This window comes from Phalacrocorax carbo, chromosome 1 (assembly GCF_963921805.1).
Source record: "Phalacrocorax carbo chromosome 1, bPhaCar2.1, whole genome shotgun sequence".
NCBI classification, from domain to species: domain Eukaryota; kingdom Metazoa; phylum Chordata; class Aves; order Suliformes; family Phalacrocoracidae; genus Phalacrocorax; species Phalacrocorax carbo.
Window position 1 is genome coordinate 206,023,145 of NC_087513.1, and position 22,323 is coordinate 206,045,467.

A 22,323-nucleotide genomic window follows, 5' to 3' on the forward strand; every position below is an offset into this window, starting at 1 on the left:
CCCGGCCGCTACAGCTGTGCTGCCGTCTAGCCGCACGCCCGCTGCCTCCTGCTCCCGCGCCGGCTCGCCCCGAAACCCAGCCTGTGGCCAGGGAAACCCAGAGACGAAGGGTGGTGGCAGACCAGGGACCACCATGTCACAGGGGTGCTCGTGTGCCCACGCCGGGTGGGACAGGCGCCCTGCACCCCAGAGGTGACCCCCATGGGATGCCCCCCAGCATCTGGGAAAGGGCCGTGCCTGGGGTGGGGGTGGGCAGCCCCACATGGGTGGCGTATCCATGGGGAGACCCGGCTGGGCTGACCCCGTGCCCCTCCCCGGTCCCTCCCCAGCTTCATGGAGCACGGATAGACACCCTGGTGTGCCCCATGATCGGGAGCTGGGATGGGCTCCCGGGAGCACGGCCAGCCCCAGCCTCCCAGCAGAGCCAGAAAGCCACAGGCGGCAGCAGCAGGGAGGCCGGCAGCAGTGGTGTGCCACCGCAAGCAGAGACCAGGTGCCCACTCATGGCTCAAACAAGCCCACGTCCGTAGGGTTGGATTTCAGCTTGTATTGGGGTGCCCAGCAGAGCCTCGGGCTCCTCATGCTGTGGCACCGGGAAGAAATGTCCACAAGCCCCAGACCCTGTATAGGGGCAACTAGTTGATCCTCTCTACCAAGCATTTGCATTAATTGCCGCTGAAGTGCACCCACCAGCACAACTTGATTTGAACATTGCACGCTAAATTAGCCCAAAACACAGGCCACGTGGGAGCATGCAAACTGCCCCCAATAACTATTAATTTGATCACGATGGAGCAACCCCGTGAGACACCTGGACAGCAGAGCAGAGGCTTTACAAATCCAAGCTAGAATTATAGATGTTATAACTAACATCATTCATCATGCTAATGAGCTCATGTAAGCATAACTGATTTTTTTTTAAGCTTTTCAAAGTGTAAAAGAAGATAATCACTGAATTTGTATTTCCTGCTAAATTAAAACCTAGCCTCTGCATCTGCATTTTGTCCTCGAGCTTTCTTCAGGCCCTTGGAGCAAAACTTGAATGGTTCCGATCTTCAGGAAAGTGCTTTTGCAGAAGGGAAGGCCTCCTCCTCCTGCGTGGGGCTAGTGTTTAACGTATCGACATGTCCAGGGTATGAAATGTTGCCAAAAACTGCACCCAGAAAATACAACAAAATGTGATTTCAGCCAAAACCGTTGTTGTTTACGAGTCACAACCTGCAACATTCAGCTTTGACTTGCCCAGGAATGAGTTCCCCAGCAGTTTGCTGCTGCGGTGTGTGAGCCTGCAGAGGATGGTTTAGTTTCAGCCCAGCCCAAATCTCCCGTGTTGTCCTCATGGCATGGTGTCTCTCGTGATGCACTCAAAGCACCAGGAGGAGAAGAGCTGGGCTGGGGAGATGATGCTGCCTGAATACAGGCTTTTAATTTGTCTTGCTAAATTACCTAGCTAATCTGTTTTGGCTTCCTCTGCAACCGATGGAGAGATGGAGAGACTCCACCAGAGGGTGACATCTGCCCTGAATCATCTCCTGGGGGAGTCTGATCCGCCTCCACCCTCCGCGTCACAGGAAACAGTGGGTTTGCAGTGTTCAGCTCGCAGAAGATTAAACTCCAGCTCACATACGCAGCACAGCACAGTGATACTGAAAAGATCAGCTGAAAACATTTTTTATTAGATTTAAGCTAATCCCTAGGGTTTTCTTTCGGTTTTCCTGCTGAAAAATAATAAAACAAGAAAAATGCAAAGAACAGGAACAGAAGCATCTCAGCTGGAGGCATCTTACCAGGTATAATCAGTAGACCAGAGTACAAATCCCCACTGCCGCAGAGGTCCAGAACCTCAGTGCTGTGTCCCCCGGAGTCCCAGCAGTGCCGGCAGCACACTTCGCGGGAACGTGCTTGGTGCTGAACACCTACATCTACTCACGGCTGGGAGCAGGTGACGGACAAAGGGAGAGACTTTGAATACGCTCCTGAGAGAAATAAAGGCCACGTACCAGGTTCCCAGACACATCCCACTCCACCAAAACCCCCTCTGACTGGGCTTGGGGGGGGTGATCTGTGGCATTACAGGATCTGGGTATGGGCAAAACTATCCTCCATCGCTGTAGCCCAAGTGCCTGTTCCCTAGTCCTTGATGACACCCAGCACCGGAGTTGTCACCCTTTCTCCTTAACTGTCTACTGGTGGGATGATGAACCTCAGAGATCATTTGGACCTCTCTGACACCAGGACACTAATTGTTACCATTCAAACCTCTTCTCCAGCCACTGGGCAACATGGTCTCACAGGTCCCTGAGAAGGTGGCCCCTTTGCTCCACATCAAATAACTCCTCTCAGTTTTGCAGAGTGCAGTGTTCTTTTCAAGTGCAGGCTATCATCACCCACAGTGCAAAGGTGTACAGTTACAGCCTGCAGATGCCTGAGGGTGAAGGATGCACTCAGCCACCCCACAAATATGCATGTTTTTCGTGAACTCAAAAAACTGTAGGCCAAGTTCTTTGGGGGGTGGGATCACCCCACACAGGTCAGGCCAACTCGTAGGGCTTGAGGCACACACGGTGGTTAATCCCATCTGTTGAGCAGGACCACACACAAACCCCACCACCGAGTGTGGCTGCGAGCACTGGGGGTTGTTTCCAGCAGCCCTCAGGAGGCATCAGCCCCTGGTATCAGTCCTACCTGCATGGAAGGACTTTAGCAGCCCAAGAGCCTTCCAAGGGGCTGTGGGAAAGACCATCTCACCTGTACAACCACATGGGCGACCCACGTCAATGGACACCTCAAAGGTCTCCACGGGTGGGACAAGCCCCATCAGCCCCAAACCCCAACTAAGCTTCATTGGCCCCAGCTTTAGACATCCAGCTGAGGTGCCCAGGTGAAAGTCTAGTGAGATATTTACACTGAATGGAGGGAGTCCTGCAGAGAAGAGATTTTAAATGCCTAGACTTGGCATATAAATCCAGAAAGCAATGTCTGCCTGAGTCTATCGAATCATCCCTCAGGAGCTGCTCCACTCATCTCAGCAGTTCATTGGTGTCAGAACCAAGCAGAGACCTTCTCAGCCACTATTCTTCACTATTTAGCTACCAGCCACTTGGTTTGAAACATCCCATCCATCTGTTGCTCTTCTCCCACCATCAAGGAGCTCCCATGGTTCCTCCCCTGCCCACTAGCATCGTCCTGCCCGCCTGCTGCAGCTCCTGGCTTTGGTCGATAACCGTCTTCTACAAGCAGACACTGGGCAGTTTGGCAAAATCTGCACTATCACAGCAGTAAACACACAGTGACATCTGCTCCAAATGTCCCTCCTCCACCATGTTAAATTAGTTTAAACCTCAAGTTATTAATAAAGATGCTACTGCAAAGGAATTTGAAGCCACTGCTTCAGCTTTGCAGGCAACTTTGCTCCTGGCTCAGTGGAAAATGGCTTCTACCTCCCAGGAAAAGTCACAGTTTCAGTATTTTTGGAAGGGAAACAGGTTTTTTTCACCCTTACAAATGGGACAAAATGAGACATAAGCTAAGATGAGCCACAGCTGTAAGGGCACTCCTCTGAGATGAAGACAGCCACATTCATGTGTCAGGCCTGGCTTTAGGCAGGAGCAGGTGCTGAATGTCCATATCCAAACCTCTAATCCAGACCCTAGGCTGCTCTTGGTTGATTCTGGTCCTCGTTCCAGCCTGGACCTGAAAAATCTTTTCCACTAAAAATGGCAAACTGCCAGGAAAAGAACCCTGTTTGATAAATTAGCCTGTTCTGACAGGATATATTTCCTTGGAGATTTTCCAACCAGCTGTAACACTAACACTGCTGGAAAACCTGTAGGCCTCTCTGCTCGGCTGGAAACACCAGTTCTGTGGAAATCAATGGCAGATGTTACCCAGTGTGAGACCCATTCCCAAACCGAAGGAAGTCCAACGGCCTGGGAGACCGTGCAGCGAAGAGCAATCGTCCTGTGCCGAACCCACGGGATCGCAACCTCACCAACACGGACACCCCAGGCGCACCTCACACTCCTTGCTCCCATGCAATCCCTCCTGCCCAAACAAGTTACACTGGCATTTATTTTCCAATACTTCTTCTATTTTCTGGAACTGACTACACTGGAGAGGTAACCTGTGAACAAGGATGATTCAGTTCTTATAGACTTAGAGCTGTTGTGACTAAAACCTGTTGCTTTGGGGGAGTCAGAAAGGCTTCATGACAAGAAGCACCTAAACAAGACTTACGACCCAGATGTACAGAACCATAAAGATAAGGACACTGCAGAACTACCAAACTGCTGTCTGGAAACCACCTCATGATCCCTGAGGTTCCACTCAGAAGCACCCAGGACAAACACACAACAGCCTCATGACTGCCACTGCTGTAAGGGCAAGAATGCACTCAAGGACATAGTCTTGGCGAGCCTGATGGGGAACGTCCTGGAGGGATGCAAACACCTAGCAGCAGGTGCCGGTCAAACCAAGACAAAAGGAACAAAGGACACCTCCATCTAGATAGGGGTCAGAACACACACCTTGCAATATACTGTGACAAGATTACTTGATGGGCCAACTCCTGACCATATGTGGAAGAAGGGACTTAAAACACATGGGTAATTAAGATGCAAGTATTATAATTAGTTCCAGGAAATCTAATGCATATGTATATAACTGAGCAATATAAGCTTTGTCCATCATGACTTGCGGGATGCACATTAGGAGTGATCCCCTGTGTGTCCAGCACTGCAGTAAAGAATACCTGCTTAATAGTTGTTCAGACTACTGAGTCCTGATTTCGGCTTTTCACTGCATCAGTTCCCTGACAAACTGGAGCAGCTCCCTGGCCAGAGGGAGGTACTGAGCCAGAGATGGAGCTCCACACAGGGGTGAGCAGCTCCAAAACGTGCAATGGCAGCAGAGGTGCCACCCAGGGGACCTGAGCCCAGGGCTGTGACCAAGGGGCCATGCTGCCAGGGTTGCTGAGCCCCTCTGCTGTTACCAGTGCCCAGCCCCAGGGGAATGCAACAGAGACAAAGATTATGTCGAGGTGCACAGAGACCCCTGTGTCGGATGTTGGGTGATCTGGATGAGGCAGGGATGCCTTCCACTAGATTGGGCTGCTCAAAGCACTGTCCAACCTGACCTTGAATGCTTCCAATGATGAGGCATCCACAGCTTCCCTGGGCAACCTCTTCCAGTGTCTTGGCAATTCCTGCAGACCTGTGAGGAACGCAGACTGCGCTGGAGGGGTTCATCTGCTCAAAGAGGTACCTGCAAAATGTAGGTGCCAACATCTGGTTTACTCATCCCAGGATCTCTATACTGTCAGTGGAGGAAAACAGCCACCTTTAGGAAGTGTTTGTTTTCCTTCTAAAGATGTGATAAAACCAGTTAAGGGAACAGCATCACACAAGAGGGAGTTTCTCCCCATCAGCTACAAAGAATCACCCTGCCATGATATGATTTTTCTGTATCCAAACCAGCCATCGTGCTGCACCCCAGGTATAACCACATCTCAAAAGAAGAAAACATCTCTTCTCCCTCTCTTGTGGCACACACAGAGCTAAATTCACTGCCTGCAGCCCCCCAGCTTTTATCTTACATATTCTGCAGCTTAATGAATTGACTCTTTTAAAGGGCTTTGAGAGAGGAAAGGTGTTTTAAAAGCACTAAAGGGACATTAATATCAGATGTCAACCCGTAACAAAGAACAACTGTGCTCCTGGTGCTTTGTTGATCAGTCAGGGTGCCCCGGGTGGCATTATCTTGTTTGCAACTGTGACAGATACGTGATACCAGCCCCTCTTTGGAAAAGTAACTTTTATTTTGTGAAAGCCATATGTTTCCAAGGAGAGAGTAAAGCTCACAAGCCATAAATCATGCCCAGATAAGAATAATCTCAAACAATAGTTAGTTTGTAGCAGGATGTTGCTTGTTCTGTGATAATTGCTCAGTGTTTGAGGCAGATTTCCCATCATCTGCTCAGACAAGCAGCACAGAAGAAAAATGCCCCGTGCTGGTTGCAGTTCTTAGCATTTGAAATCTGAGCACGTTAAGATGATTTTTAGTAATACTGTTCCACATCTGCCCAAATCCTACAGTGCTGCAGCCCCTTAGGTTTCAAGGACTCTCCACCTGTGGTCAGAAGACCCGGCTGCAGCACGGAGACCTGCTGGCCTGACCCGAGCTAGGCTGAGTGGCGATGGTGATGGAGAAGTGGCAGCGCAGACCTCCCGAGGCATCTCAGCTTTGCTGCCTCTCCGCACACGAGCTTCCACATCACTGCAATGGGAGCGCGCTGGAGGTGTTTGCGGGGCTGGGATACAGGGGCTTCTGGGTTAAGGTGTGGGGCAGCTGCTCTGGGTGCAGGACCCCTGAAAAGTGCATCACCGGCTGTGTGCAGCACCGCACAGCTAAGTGGGGTCAGACACAAGGCCATGCAGAAGGCACGAGACAGGCAGCTGCAGGGGGGCACAGCTGCCTCCTCCCCAGTGCTTGGGCTGCACTTGAAAGCTGCTGCCACCACACATGCCTTCAGAGGCTGCTGGGGACCCTGTGTCCAGCAGGCTGGTGCCCCTGTCACTGCACCCTGGCAGCTCCTGGGACCTGAGCTGTCTGCCATGTAGCCCGAGAGAAGTGCTGGGTTTGGGACAGGGTCCTGTGAAGGAGTGAGAAACAAGCTCCACATCTGGCTCTGCAGCAGGGAAGGCATGTTTCAGTAGGAAAAGATGCAAAGTTTGGTTTGGAGAGCATCTGCAGGCTGCTGTTTGCCTGCTGGGAGCAGCAACCTGGACCCTGCCCCTTGCACCCGAAATCCCTGTACCAACATCTCCAAGGCAAAGGAGGTATTTGTAAACACCGCAGCCTTCACCCAGTTAGACTCAAGTTGGCACACAAAAGCTGCCTTTCCTTTTGGACAACGCCAGTGCTGTTTGATGGGTGGCCTATCTTTCTCCATGAACCAGCCATGGCCCACAAAGGGTGAGGTGAGCAGTTGTCCTCTGTCCCTGCTCAGCCCACCACCTCCCCACTTCATCCCCATCGATGCCACTAGCATCGCTGCCAAACGGGGTGCTGCCTGGCCAGGGTGTGCTGGTCTGGGGTGTGCCCACACAGCTGGTTGCATGGAACACAGTCCCTGAGCTAAGGAAACAATCCTCTGCCACAGCCATGAACCAGCTCAATCTCCTTTATCCCCCTGAATCCATCCCTGCCCAGCTCAGCCCTGCCGTGAGCAGTGAGAGGCAGCAAAGCTGCTGCATTGAGTAATTGGGCTGTCTTCAACCCAGGACTGGCCACCAGCAACACAGCACCGCTGGGTCCCCCCCAGGGACGGCAGCACCGGCTTGCACACCCCTGGGACTCCTATGGGGTGCTATGACAGATCAGAGGTCCACAACCAACCTGACGCTGGAGCGGGGGACAGAGGTGGGTGTGAAGGGCAGGACCCATCCTCCCATCTGGGAGTCGAGCCAGAGCAAATGCTGCAGAGATCAGGAGCCTCTGTTCTGCAGGCAGCTGCACCAAGAGACATAAAGCCCCTTGCTGAGCTGAGCCCTGTGGAAGGGCAGCACCCCTGTGCCCTCCTCCAGCAGCGGTGGGCGTCCCTGTGCCCCTCGTCTGAGTACAAACCCCTGATGGTTCCCTGCAAAGCTCCTGCCTGCACCCCGGCTCCAGTGTCCCAGATGTCAGGGGTCCTGGCTCACACTGCTCGGGAGAAGGGGTGAAGGACAGCGAGCACAGAGGATGAGTGGTGCAGAAGAGGGATTGGGTCACCCTCCCGCATAAGTGCATCCAGCAGTGCATGGGCTCACCAGGAGGGTATTTACACAGCAAAACAAACACTGTGCCTCAGATCCCCCTTCTGCCTCTCGTCCTACCTGACAGTCCATAGTCCCCATGGGAGAAGGGGGCAATGCAACTGCTTTTTCCCTCCTCCAGGTTTCCAAATTTGAACAGGGAAGGGAACCAACCAGCAAAAGCTGTTGCTGCTAAGGCTCATGTTGAGCTTGGCTGTGCTGGTCCCTGCAGCGGCGACAGCCACACAGACCTCTCTCCTCTCCCAGGCAGCAGAGTCCCCTGCCATGAGTGCTACCAGGACCTCCAAATGTAAGCAACTCTCCACAAGTGTCCTACTCCCTCTGCCTTTTCCTCCCCTTTGCAGGACTCCCCTCCTCGATGTCCCTCCAGCCAGCTTCACTCCCAGCACAGGACTGAGGCGACCCACCTGCCCTGCCTGGGGCTGGCCCTGCCCCGCCTGGGGCTGGCCCTGCCGCACTCTGGCCCCACCGCCATGTGGGGCTATCAAAACACCAAATCAACCCATGCAAAAGCAGCAAAGGGATTTTCCCCTTGCTCCCCATGCATCTTCTCTCCCATATTCCCTCTGTAAGGATGTCCCTGTCGCCGACCCAGACCAGTAGGAAGGGCAGAGCTGCTTTTCTTTTGCCCTAGAAGGAAACCCAGGAGGATCATTTTTCTCTCTGCAGGCTGGGCTTTCAAAACAAGTCCCAAAAGGACAGCTGTGGTGTTAGCCATCCCCAGCCTGGGCATCATCTTGTGGAGACCTCAGGCATGTAAATACTGCTGTGTGCTTGGGGAGCTGTCAGCTCTCAAGGGAGGCAGGGCAGGTGGCAGCTGATTCAGAGCCAAAAGCATGACTCCCGGGCGCTGCTGGGCTTTGTAGCAGGCACAAAGGCTTCAGGGCTGAGACCTTCAGGGGCTTAGACCATCATGGAATGCCATGTCTTGAAGCTTCAGGGCTTAGACCTTCAATAGTCACCAGAGAGCAAGGAAGGGTTGGGGGAAGATGACCTTGGTATGGCTAAGGGAAAATGTTCTCCCACGATGAGAAAGAACAGGCAGCAGGTCTTTCCTTACAGCAAGATCCACATGATTTCAGCTGCCTGGAAAAGCCTGAGGACTATGAGATACACCCAGTTGCATCCCTTCCACCAGTGGGGACCCTGGTGCAATGAGCAGTGCAACCAACAGCAGGACCTCGTCCCCATCCCTCCTTGCTCCCTACCATTTCCCAGCCCCAAATCCTTGCACCCTCACCTCCTTTTCCCTTCTCCAGGTCCCAGAAAACCCTCTGTACCTAAAATTGTGCCCCAACCACCACCTCCTCCCCAACAGGGATGGGCTTCTGTGGAGCTCTCTGCCCCTGCATAGGTCTCACTGTTGTCTTTGCCAGAAAGAAACAACCCCATACCACATTTAGCACGTCTCCCACGTGCTAAGAGGAAGCATCCTGACATGTGCAAATCACAGAAACTTTGTGGCCTGCACCAATAAATCCGAACATTTCACAAAAGACAGAACTTGAATTACAATGGTGGTGCCCCCAGCAATGTTACCTCGGCCTTCCCTGTTACTCCCCCATTGGTTCATTATTATTAATGTCACTACAATAAATACCAGAACAGAATTGAGAGCATATGGCCACGTATCTTCATTGCCCCGCTCCTCCTTCACCCCATGTCTTTGCAGCCTTGATTTCCATCCGCATCAGTCATCAGAGGAGCCTTTAGGGACAAACCGTTTGACTATGTGACCAGCCAAGTAATAAAAGCCATGCAGAAGTGCAGCTGTGGCATCAATGACCAGCGAGAAGGTGCCCCCGATCCCGGTGGCCATGTCTTTGAGGACAGAGGGAATGGCACAGATGGAATGGTAAGGGAAAGCAGCGAGGTGAAGGACAAACCCCATAGGGATGCGCAGGATCCTGTAGGTGAGGAATGCCACATCTTGAACAATTTGCAGGAATCCCAGGAATATGTTGGCAATGACCCTCCCCATGTCATAGGGGATGCTGATGAGCACCATGCTGATGGCTTTAAGGTAGGACACCACCCCATTCCACAGGCTGTAGATTCCATCCAGAACTGTACCACCAACCCACTTGATAACGAGCCACAGAAAAGAAAACACAAATTTCACCAGCCCCACAAACACGTAGATGAGGAGTTCCAGAAGTTTGATGAAAGGGGTAGCAATGATGCCAGCCACTTTTCTCACCAAGCCACTGTCTTTGGTTTCCTGGTTGTCATTTGTTCCTACTTGCTCTCCAGAGCGGATCTGACTGACAGTTTGCAGTATTGCTTTTATTTTCTCCTGGCTTTGGTTGTCTTCCCCACAGCTGCCCTTGAACAAGTGAACACCTGCTAGAAGCTGCTTCTCCAGCTCTCCCACCATGAGGTCTGCCAAGCTGTTTTCATCATTCATTTTCTTCACTAGTCCCAGGGACCAGCCCTCTGGAGCATCACAGCAGGCTGCCAGCCAGAGGGTGTCTGGCACTGACACCTTGCCTTTAACTTGGACACTGGAAGGAATCGCGCCTGCAAGGAGATAGAGGTGATCCTTCTTGGAGCAGTGAGGGACCAGAGCTTGCTCCACTACCCTCTCAATGTCTCTGTGCCAGCTTTTGCTCAGAGATGGGCTCAGAGGGACGGCATTCGTGAGCGTGTAAGTGGCCATCTGGAAATCCTCCTCATTGAGCAAGCTGGGATTGAGCAGCCCTCTCTCATAGCCGGAGCCCATGTAGTCAGAGGTCAGGGCTTGATTTGCACCAAGGTTGGCCACAGTGCCAACAATATCAGCTTCATGCACCATCTCATGCAGGTCATTTTCTGGATCATCTATCTGAAAGAGTAGAGAGGAGAGTTACTGGATGCAATTTGCCCTTCTAGAAAGCAACATGTAAAATGGGCCTTGAAGTATATTTTCCATTATGACTCCTACTACATGCTGTGCCTTGTACCACATCCTACACTCCCTCCTCATTTTGCTTGCAGCGCTTCAGAGGAGTGTATGCTTTACTTAGCTGCCCTGCCAAACACATTGGTTTAGGCTGCAAGTGATGCTAGCAGCTCTCCAGTATGGTCCGCAGCACAACACAGCCTCCAGAATCTCACCAGCCACCCTGCACCAAGCCTCTAACTTGTGCTTTTTTTTTCTGGAAGAGATTTTTAAGACCAATAGGTGGCTTGATATCAGGCCATGTTCTTACCTCCTACGGTGGTGGTACCTCCAGTTCATTTAAGCAGCTACCATATCACCTTAATTCAGCTCTATGAACTATCAAATCCAAGCCATGAAGAAAAAAACCCATGGTAAATATGTCACAGATGGAGTGAGAGTGCAATTCATTCGTAAGAGAGAAGCAACAACATAGTTTATGGATACAAAACAGTGAGTTAACAAAATTCAATAGTAAATGCAACAGTGGTTTAACAAGATTTGACGGCAAGGAGCACTTGATTATTTACTGCACAGAGGACAGGGTGAGACAAAACTGTCAGGGAGACGTTCCCATTGAGTCATGAGGTTCAGAAAGGACGCCCTTGCTTTCTAAACTCCTCCTCAGAGAGGAATCTAGGTGTGGCTGGATCCAATCAGAGTCCCAGGCTTGGTCAACAGTTTATGTCTAAAGGATTATATATGTGCAATCAATCCTTTACAACACTTAGCTGAGATTTCAAAGATTAGCATGCTATTAGTCAGTTGCCAAGGGTCTGTTGCAGCAAGGAATGTCTCAACCTCAAGGAGTAACCTTGAGAGGCACCCCTGCTCAAGAGAAGCTCCTGGCGTGCAGCCCACTGCCATGCAGGAGTGCTCAAAGGGCTCTTGGGCTGCTCAGTATTTATGGGGGTGAGATGATGGACTTATAGTCACGTTTGCATACTAGCAAAACATCTGGGTCACTGCTCCAGACAGCCCTTGGCTACAGTGTTTCCATCCATCTCCCGAAAGTCCAACTTAAGTTGGATGCAGACATCATGGCCCCCACTGGTGGTTATTGCTTGCATGGCGGGAGGGGAGCACACCGCCACAATACAAGATGCCTAGAGAAGGCATTTACCTCTCACCACTGATTCTGTAAGAAGCCAGGCACGATAGCAGGTGACCTGAACTTCCCTGCCCTGAATAGAGAGCACCTAGGGCTCTCTCAGGGCTTGTCATTAGTAGTCTGAACCTAATGTCATTAATAGTCTGAACCTCATCTTTAACGGCCACACAGCTCCTGGCATAACATCGGTGAGGATGCCATCACTGCATGTCCTTGACGGAATCGTGCTACCTGCTTGCGTCTGCTATTCCCATGCCACAGAGCCAGAGGTAGCAATTGCTGCAGCGGGAATTCATCCTGGAGTCATGCACAGAGCCATGCATGGGGAGGTAATAAGCAGTGGGAGCACGAGCACTAAACACCAGGGCGTGCTCAGGTCTTTCTCGGGTGGCCGTAGCTGTCTGCTCCTTAGTCACTCCTATTGACACTGCCTGCAGCCACTCCAGGAGGGTGCCAGGTTGTCGTTTTCTTCCCCAGATTAGAGGGTAAGCATGTTGGTAGAAGCTTGGGGGTGGCAGATGGTTTGTGGCAGTTGCTGCCTCCTGTAGTCCCTGCTTCAGAGGCTGTGGCCTCAGCTCCCAGCACTGTGCTGGCCCAATTAAACCTGCTGTCTTTGCTCCTGGCCTACAGACTGTTTATTGCACTATATAATAGGTACTTTGGAGACATCTGTGGTAGACAGTTCATAGTCTACCTTGAATCACTCCCCAGTCATCCTTCCTCATCCCTTGGCCATCGTCCAATGCACTTGGACAGACGTCCAGCTATATCCTTGCAACCTTACCCAGAGTTTGCATCCTCTTAGTGCCGCATCACCTCCTCACAGTTCTGCATCAGCCTGTGCTGAGAGTAAGGGCGGAAGGGCCAGCGCCAGCGAGTGTCAGCAGCTATCTATCACCCTCGCTGTAGGAACCAAGCTCTGGCTGGCCTCCTGCATCAGCCAAGCCCCTGCAGTCCAGGCTCCGGCTCCCTCTGCACCAAGGCTAGTCACAGTGCCAACACTGGCCATTGCAGTGAGCCGCATTACCCCCATCCTGCTGAGGAGGTTTCTTGCACTTTTATTTGAACCATCTGGTGCTTACTGCTTCAGGACTGGAAAGATCACAGCGAGTCCTGTGTGCTGATGTGCAAGTCATAGCTTTTTCTAAATACACCACTTAAAAAAGACTTATCCTGCGCTGCTTCTGCCGTATTCTGCTCCTCTTGCTCAGACACCCCAAAATCATGAGCTGTAGCTGGCTGATGAAGCCAGACATTTTGCACTCCACAAAATCACTGTCCCTTCATGCCACCCCAACTCTTTCTCCCTGTTCTGATGAAATGCCAGTGTTGTGCCATGGGACACACATGGGATGCACCCGGTGTGTTTAATCCCACAGTACAGGTGAGGGGAGCGGCCATGGGTTCGAGGCTGTGCCTGAGAACCGCCCTCCATGCTATGGTCCTTTTGAGCCTGACACCCTTGCAGAGAGATATTCATCCCTTCTCACTCCCATGGCAGTGCTCCCGTATCACAAGGACATGTAGACCCAAGACAAGTCACCTCTGCCTCCTAACAGAGATTCCCAGCCTACATGATGCAGATTGTACACACTTCATTTTCTCTTCCTTTGAGCTGATGCATGCAAACCTTGAGGTGCCTATCAAGAAAATATGTCTCCGGTTAGCTTTTCAGCTTCAAGCTTTTGCACATACCATTGGGATTGTTTAGGTGCCATTAAAAGAGAACAGGATAAAAATGCGGCTGTGTGCTGTTCATGCGTAAAGGCTCTGACATCACCAAGTTATGCTTATAATAACTCATATTATGGTATGTAATAACTCTTGTGTAACTGAAGTTTTCATGCCTCCTCCAGCTCAGCCCCAAAGGCAAGCTGTCTCCAGCATTACATCTAGCCTGCATTGCAAGCTATCTTTCCTCACTGCTTCAAAAAGCTTTTGGTTTGTGTCACTGCCAAAGCATATCTGCATTCATGGAGTCAGCCATGAAGCCACCTGTCCAAATAACCTGGAATAGCTAAGGGCTAAGCAGACAGGTAAACACCTCATTCATAGGACAGGGATTTAAAAATAAATTATGCATCTGAACACCTGTATGGATGTGAGCACCTAACAATATTGATATGTTTCATAAAGTGGGGGTTGCAGTTTCACAGAAGGGGAAGAGACGGATTAAAAGTATGGCAACACATAGCTATTAGAGTGGGCAGCTTCCATCATGTTTGGTCATTTAACCTCTCACCTTCCCCACCCTAGTACCACTCCAGGGAAACTTCAGCATCCCACTTCCCTTGCTATTTCCTCAGGCACGCTTACACCTTTGATTGCAGTGGCCATATTTCATCTACCCTTAGTATAGGTCCCAGGGAGAAGGCACAGTGCATCTTATGCCAAGGTTTCTGTTGTAGGACATTCACATGAGTAGCTCTAGAAGTACCTGTTTCTCTTGACCGTCTACCAAGAGAGATGGCAAGAGCAGCTTAGAGGTAGCTACAGCTGGGTGGTGCAAATCCCACACTGGTCATCTGGCTGGTGGTAGTCATCAACCAAATAAAAACACAAGTTGATTCATCCAGACCCTCATATGTTAGGACAGAAAAAAACTCCAGCGTTTTCCACCTCTCTCTAAGCTATGGAAAGAGTCAAACCATAGGTTTATCGGACAATCAAAATGAGATGAGGTAAAAGCCACCTAAGAGGCTTGCACTCAACCCGTAGGAAATCTGTGGTGGAGCCGGTTTCCAGACCTGAGCCTGGGGGAGTCCCATCAGAACCCTGCTCATCAGCCTACCCTGCCGGCTCTCTAATTTTTCACTAATTGCTGAATTAATTAGCTGTTTCCAGCTGCCAATCGGCAGTGGGTGGCGCTGACATTCCTCCCACTTCTCGCCCAATTACTGCCTCTGTGCTACATTTGGCATTTGTTTCTCAGGCAGACATTCCTGAGGAGGCACGCAGGGAGTGAGACGGTGCCCTCACTACTTACATCATTACCTCAAAAAAAGCGTGTGACAACCCCGAGGACCTCACCAGAGTGCAGAGAGTGTTTTTATAGTGATTTCTTCCTGTTTGCTCTGTCTCTGCATCTCTGTGTGCATGCACATAGGTGTAAGCACATGGCGCTGTGCAGCTGAGCCTGCTCATCCCTGCCTACCCATCTTGACAAGGAAATTACCCAGAAAATAGGCAATATAACCTCATGGGGCTATGCTGCAGAGTAGGTCTTGCTAAAGGTTCCCTTCAGCAACCATCGAACCTTTCCTAACCATCTGACCTAGTCTTGACAGGAACACGCATAATGGGTGTGAGATCTCTTCCCCACTTTTTCCTCCCAGATCCAGGGAGGAGAGGGGTGTACATGCTTTTTTTTTTTTTTTTTGAGTTAGAGGAATTTTTCATAGTCCTGATTTCTTCTCCTTACAGGTTCTTCAGCCAATTTTTTTCTAGTGGTTTTCTCTCTCAGACTGAGGTTCCTCCAGTGAACCAGAGCTGCTACCTCCCACCTCTGAGACACCTGCATTTACGCAATGGGTGAAGGGGACCCATTAGTGTAAACTAAGAATGGACCCACAGCAGCCCATGGGGATGCTCTGAAGAAGCCAGAGCAACTAAAGGTAGTGCCTGGCCAATTGTTTTGGGGGCTGTGGTACAGTTGGGAGGCAGGAAACACAAGGTTTGCAGGCAGGGACGATGACAAGGTGAGGGGTGAAGAAGGGTGGAGCAAGGAGGGCCAGGGAGCCAGCTGGAGGGAGGTGCTGGAGAACCGAAGCTGCTGTGGAGAGGCTGCTCCATGGCAGCAATGGCTTTCAAGCCTGCCTGGGCAGGTCTGGTGAGTCAGACTATGAGGAGAAGGAGGAGATATGGTGGCTAGTAGTGAGGAAGGGCATCAGCAGCTGAGGCAGATGGGAGAGGATCTCATCTCTGCTGCTTTGCCTCACTGCCTCCATGGCACTGACAGCAGATGCTCACTCGCCTAGATCCTCTGTGCTTTAAAAACTCATCCCCCTTCCTCAGCTCCATAATGGCAGCCTGCAAAAAGCTTCCCTCTGTTTTAAAAGGGCGAGCAGACACCACCCCAGGATATCTGTGAAGTGGAAGGAGAGCAGATCAAAAGACCCTTGAGAACTCCTACAACTCAAAACCCAGCCCAGAGAGCAGGGAGACAGTCCAAGGTGAAGAGAGGGATGTAGGATCTCCTGTCTTCACTGCCTGTGACCTGATGTCTTAGTATCTCATCACCGCACACAAGGAAAATGAGCATGGCAGCCACTCTCTTGGGACAGGGGTGAGCTTTGATTCTGGCTGTGTCCAGCACCCAAGGGCCCTGCTCCCAACACACTGCTCTGACACTGCAGCCATTCCTGCCCTGACAAAGCACCCCTGCACACCGCCAATCTTTCCTGAGCTCAATAGATGGGGGTAGCTTGATGTTTGCTACAAAACTCCCCATGATCACTGCTGAAAAACCTGAAACATGGCAAAAAAAAAAAAAAAAAAAAAAAAAGAGAGGTAAAGCAAGCATGCTTGTTCTCTTAGGGCACCAGCAACTTTTTTAAGGATTTCCTTTAAATTTAACAGCCTGAAGGACTTCCACAAACATGCCAAGTGTCAGGGGAGACAAAAAACAGTGAGGTTCCAGCAAAATTCATTTTATACTTCTCACTTCTGACCTGACTGAAGCCTGCGCGCTACAGGACATGGCAACTCATTTCGCTACCGGAGTCTGCCGCACAGGGACACAACAAAAAGCTGCAGCGTCAACTTGGTGACCCGCAAATGGATGTTTTATCCCTGCACAGTGAAGCTAAAGAACTCTTCACAACACTGCGATCACAGTGGCAACAGAATAAACTTCAGCCTGACACTGCGATGTTTAATCCTGCTACCCACCAGCAGTGCTACCTGCCCGTGATAGCTTACTAGGCAGGACAGACACATCAGCTGGTGTTAAAGATGACTTTCCTCTCCCCTGGCACTGCACGTTGCACGCAGCAGCCTCGCAGCTTTCATTACAAGCCCTTTGGGACAAGGAACTATTTGTTTGCTCAGTTCCAAGTACAAAAATAAGCTCTGCTTGTGTTAAATTAATATCAAAAGAAGTTCAACAAACAGAGCTCCTGCCTCCTTTGCAAAACCCTAGCCCTGACTTCACCCTAGAGGAAACGTTCTCCAGGAACATTTGCAGTACAGGGAAGGAAGAGCTGACTTACCTGTGGTTCGACCAGCCAGTTCTCTTCCTTATTTTGGGCTGGCTTTGTGTACTTAAAAGCTGAATAAAGAGGTATTTTGTCCTTAGTACTGTAGAGGGTTGCAAAGCGCGGCTTTTTGTTGTACTGCTGACAGATTTTCACGTGGAACGGCTCCGTAAATCCTTCGGGTGGGACTTGTCCAGGGAAGAACACATTACACTCGGCAAAACCAGTTTCATCCTCTCCAACAACTCTGCCCTGGGAGAAGCCTGGGAAAACTGAGATGCAAAGCAAAAACACAATTGACGTCTTCATGGTTCACTCCCTGGAGCTGAGGGAAGCCTCGTCTGCCTCCACTGGGTATGGCAAAGGACTTGTGCTCTGAGTCCATGCAGCAGCAAAGCCAGAAAGCGTCTGGAATTCGGGTGTAGCGTGTGAGGGAAATGAAATATGAAACCGCAGCCGATCCCTTCAGGCAGCCAGCGCCTTCGGCAGGCAGCACGTTGTGAAACCGAACGTGCGCCAGGCTGCACTGACACACGCTGCGGACGCCAACTGCCCACGGGAAATAATGCCAAGCAACCTGAAATCATCAGGGCTTGCTGGGAAGGGGAGGAGGGAAGCCTACGGCGGTGCGGGACTACAGCTGAGCAGCACTGGCTGTCCAGGCTGGGGCTCCATGCTGGCGGGGGTGTGGTGTGCTGCATTGCAGCACAGTCCCCAGCAGCAATTTTGGCTGACACAGCCAGAAATCTTCCTGGGGCTGCCAGGGGGATGCTGCAAAGTCAGATTCAGCACCCCGAAGGAGGTCCTAGCTGGCCTCTCCAGCCATGAGCCTGGCTAAGGGAGAGGAGAGGGAGAAGAGAGGTGGCAGGATATTGGCACTGCTAGGTACCCACTTTCCCCCTTTTTGGGCTGTCTGTCACCACTGTTGCTGCCAGTCATATGTTTCTAAGGCACCTGGAAAGGCATTCTGCTCCTATCTCTCTGGGAGCTATAATAGAGTTCTGAAACCCTCCTGTGGAGCAGTATCACCTCACCTTGGCAGACCCTCCCTCAGGAGAGATTAACAAGAGGCAGAATCAACAGCCACGTCTGAATATTTTGACCAAACCTATAGAATTAGTGAAAAAAAAAATCTACCTAAAGGGAATGAAACCACTTATCTAAGTTCATGATCAGCAGAGTTACTGCTGGGTAAAGGCTGTATTCCTTCAGTGACTGGGAAAATTAATGTTTTCAAAATAGTGGGGATGGAAAGGAAACTACAGAGCAGTTCCTAGGCATCAGAAAAATGCGCAATTTCCCACCCAAGAAGTTAGATGTGATCAGATGTGTTACCAACAGCCTTTAAAAATCCTGGGTGCCAATAAAGCACAGGTCCCTTTTAGGCAAAGCTGGTTTATACTGTTAAAGTGATTTCCAAGCAAAAATCTCCAAGTGCTACCAACCCACAAGTGCTTTGCAGGCGAGGTATGTTTAGTCTATATTGCAAATGACAAAATGGGACAGCGGGTGGTTAAAGTGCCTGCCTGAGGTCAGAGACGGAGCCTGTAAAAGTGCTAAAAATAGACTGGAGTCCAAGACTATCATTCCTCTACTTCTAGAAGTATCAAGGCAAGGAAATACGTCAGCACCTCTTGGTGTGGTATTATCAGCTGGGGGAGACAGAGGCGGGCTGGACAGGCTGGGGAACAACAGGAAATGTAGTAAGTGGGCTTGGTTTCAGTCCAGGCGGACGCCTGGTTACCCAGCCCTGACAGAGTTTGTCATGTTCAGGAAAGATGGTGGAACTGAAAGCACAGACACAGACCAACCTGAAGACAGCGGCTCCAAAAGACAGGTTAAAATTTAATTTTCCTGGATGTAAAAAAGCTCCTGGAAAATCAAGAACTGAAGCTAAACGTTAGCTATTAGATGTTTGTTTGATCCCAGGCTTGCAACTACCTGGGCAGCAGAGGAGATGATTTTCACAAGTATAGTAAACTCTGCTCCCCAAGCAAACCTAGGCCAGGTGATACCGCTAAACACCCCGCTCTCAAGACTGACATGCATTACCCCAGGATAGGCATGGTCCCAATCCAAAGAAATGGCAGCACGAGGTGTCTCGAGCATGACAGCAACCAGCAGGCTGAGCAGATCAATGACTTCCAGCAGGAAACATGGACAGCCTTCCTCTGACCTGGACCTGCAGGTCAAATCTCCCTCAACGCCACACCTCTGTCTCAGTGGGAAGCACAGCCCAGGCTGTCTTCCAAGCCTCAGGGGTTTCTTATCTGCTTTTTGGGAACTCTGAGCAGCTCTTTCCTGTGAGGCTGGAGTCTGCCTGCCTATTTAGCTCTGCATTTACCAGCAAACAGATAACCCTTGAATCAGTCTGAAAAGCAAGAGCCTCAGGCTCTCATCTCTGAAAAGCATCAACATGAAAGCTCCACTCATCTACTCTCAATCCTATTTCCTCTACAAGCAAGAAGCCCCTCTGCAGTTCCTCTCTAGTTTAAGATAGCTTGAATGTGGAGCTGGATTTTTTTCTGTTCCTGCTAACATCCCTATTACTAAAGAGGCTGGGTGCCATCATCATGGTGTAGCACTCACCATGCTGGGAAGATAAAGGCCAAAGGACTGCCCTGCCCCTGAAGATCGTGCTCTCAGCCAAGGGATCACAGACAGACAAAGGAGTCAAACACAGTGAGATGGAGTTGGTCAGAGGTTTTGACGACTCAGTGCTCCAGTAGCTTCTCTGTTATCACAGGCTTTTATAGGCATCACAGGGAGTGATGCCTGTAAGGAGCAATGCAAAAGGGAATATTAATATCGGATCCAAAGCAGACCTAAGGCTGTTGATGTGAACAGAAGGGCTCTGCAAAAATGCACATTGGGTTAGAAGCAGGCAGCACGAGCTGGCAGCGGCAGCAGGGGCTGCCTCCTCCAAACCCACCAAGGGGTGACAGCGCAACAAGCCCAGCGGTGCCGGCAGTGCAGGCAAGCACCTTGTGTTTGATATGATGGAGGAGAGGGAGCCCAGGGAAGACACAAAGAGGTAGGTGATGTGGTCAAAGGGACACATGAGAAAAGTGATCTCTTAGTGGCAGGCAGAGCTGTGTAGGAGGAGAGGAGAGGCTGTAGGCAATGGACTATGGACACAGAGTTTGCAAGGCATATCAGAGATGAAGTGTGTTGAGGAAAAGGTTTCGAAGACAGAGAGATTGGAGAGAGGGAAGAGCAAGAAAAGAGGTAAGGATCCAGAAAATGGTGTTGACCAGGAGGAAAAGGAGCATATCGGGCAAAAATTAGAGTTGAGGGGGATCTGCATTCCTTAAAAATTGGGGTACTAAGGAAAGGTTAAGAAGGAAAATGAATGGAAATAGGTGTGAGGAAATCTAGGCTCAAGTAAGGAGATGAGAGTGAGCTGAGGAAAGCTGTCTCCTTCTGTGATAAGAAAATGAGGAAAAAACAGGAGGAGGAGGAGGAGGAGGAGGAAAGGAGAACGAAAGGAGGTTTTCATCCATCTTCACTGACATAATATGGGTGACCACTCTTCCTCTTCCTCAAGGGTCTCAAGAACAAAGACTAACGTCTCAAAGAAAATAATACCTCCCTGCAAAACAAACATGAAAAACATACCAGCATTCAAACCCTTTAGCCACAAAGAATCTGCTGGGCTTGTTTGCCTGCTTTCCCACACTGTGCCTCCAGCCCTGTCTTTCTGTTCACACAGCTGACACTGGATTTGCTACAAATAGCAAATCTTTCTCCTCGCATGCCTGACCCCTCTGGTCTAGTCTTTCAAAACATTCTTGACTCCAAATATTTTTCCAGGCCAGATCTCCTGTCTCCTACCATGACCTCTGGGTAGGACCCCAGTGCTGTATGTGACTGTCCCATTCTTCTGAGAAGGAAAGGAAGAAGAAAGTGTCTCCAAGGGCAAGCAGTCCCACTGGAGAGACACCGTCTGATTCAGTGGAGACACCAAAGATTGGGCTTGGAGCATGGCAGTGCCAGCAGGCATGCCATGGCATGTCAGAGAGCACATCTGCCTCCTCACTGTCTCATGGGGAAGGAGTCCCTTTTTAAAATTAGCTTACAAACTTGTCTGGGAAAGGAGCCCAGTGCTGAACTAGGGAGAAAAACAGGAATGAAACAATTTTCCTGCTAAAACTAAGAGATTCAGGGGCCAGAAGGGCAGAAGAACAATAAACTCGTCAGGGAAGAGCTTAGCAACATGCTCTTGGGATTTTGATTCCCACCTTAAAAAAGGTCTTGATGCCAGTCTCTGCTGCCTACTTGTTAGGTGTTTACACAGATGTCTTCATGCCTTCCCCATGGTGCCCCTTGTGCTGGTGAGGAATGGTCCACTGCTGATTGCACTGCTTCGTTACCTTCTGCTGTGATGCTCACAAACATGGGTGGGCCAGCAAGAGGCCACTAACCACCTCAAACCGCCAGGGGTGCCAGTCTGGCTACTCTCCTTCCTCACTTGCCTTTCGTCCTGGCTGTACTCTCTGTCCACAGCAGCCAGTGGATGCCTCGAAGCTGAAATCAGAAGAGAAAAAGATGGAGAGGTTTAAGACATAAAATTATAGAGGAGGTTGTCTGTGGTGCACGGTTAGAGGAAGAGGGTGATGTCTGGGAACAGTGAAGCACCCAAACATACTGCTCTCTGGGTGATAACACCGTCAGGACAGGGACTGGTTCTGTGTTTGTACAAAAACTTGCACAGTGGGAGTCTGACAGGGACCTTGTAAACCATAAAGCATAAATGCATTGCACAGATACTGGATTAAGTTAATAAAATCCAGAGGCTACATCCCTTGGCACTTTATCATGACCTTCAGTCTCAGGAGATCTCTTTTAAATCTTCAGGCTGTTAGAAACAAGCACAACCACAGCAGAACTAGAATAGATTTAGACTAGTGGTACAAGGCAACATTTTTAATAGTGCAAACAATTAACTATTGGAATGAGTTATTTGGAGATGTGCTGAAAGCTCCAGCACTTTCATTCTTTAAATCAAAGATGCTTTTTGACACAATAGCAACTATGATAAAAGAATTGATGCTTCAAATGTAATGACCTTTGGTTTTGAGATTGTCAGTTGATCAGAGCCACAACAGTTCTTTCACACCTTAAAACTGTTTTGGACAGGAAAGTTACCCACTTGCACACTTTTCTTCTATGTGTTATAGTGACTTTTTATTATTTGCTGTTTTATTTTTTCAAAAGTGTGGTGTGATCCAGCCAATGCTGAGAGCTCACTGTGCTAGGTGCTACCTGAAAGCAACGTGTGAGACA

General features: G+C 50.2%; 1 protein-coding gene across 1 annotated transcript; it reads right to left on the bottom strand.

Moving 5' to 3' along the window:
* Positions 1-1,691: 1,691 nt before the first annotated feature.
* Positions 1,692-21,525, bottom strand: ENDOD1 (endonuclease domain containing 1). The gene is made up of 3 exons (XM_009513577.2): positions 21,279-21,525; positions 17,053-17,445; positions 1,692-10,635 (listed from the first exon to the last, which is right to left on the bottom strand). The coding sequence occupies exons 2-3, from the start codon at positions 17,344-17,346 to the stop codon at positions 9,502-9,504; spliced, it is 1,428 nt and encodes a 475-aa protein (XP_009511872.2). The 5' UTR covers positions 17,347-17,445; positions 21,279-21,525; the 3' UTR covers positions 1,692-9,501.
* Positions 21,526-22,323: the final 798 nt, after the last annotated feature.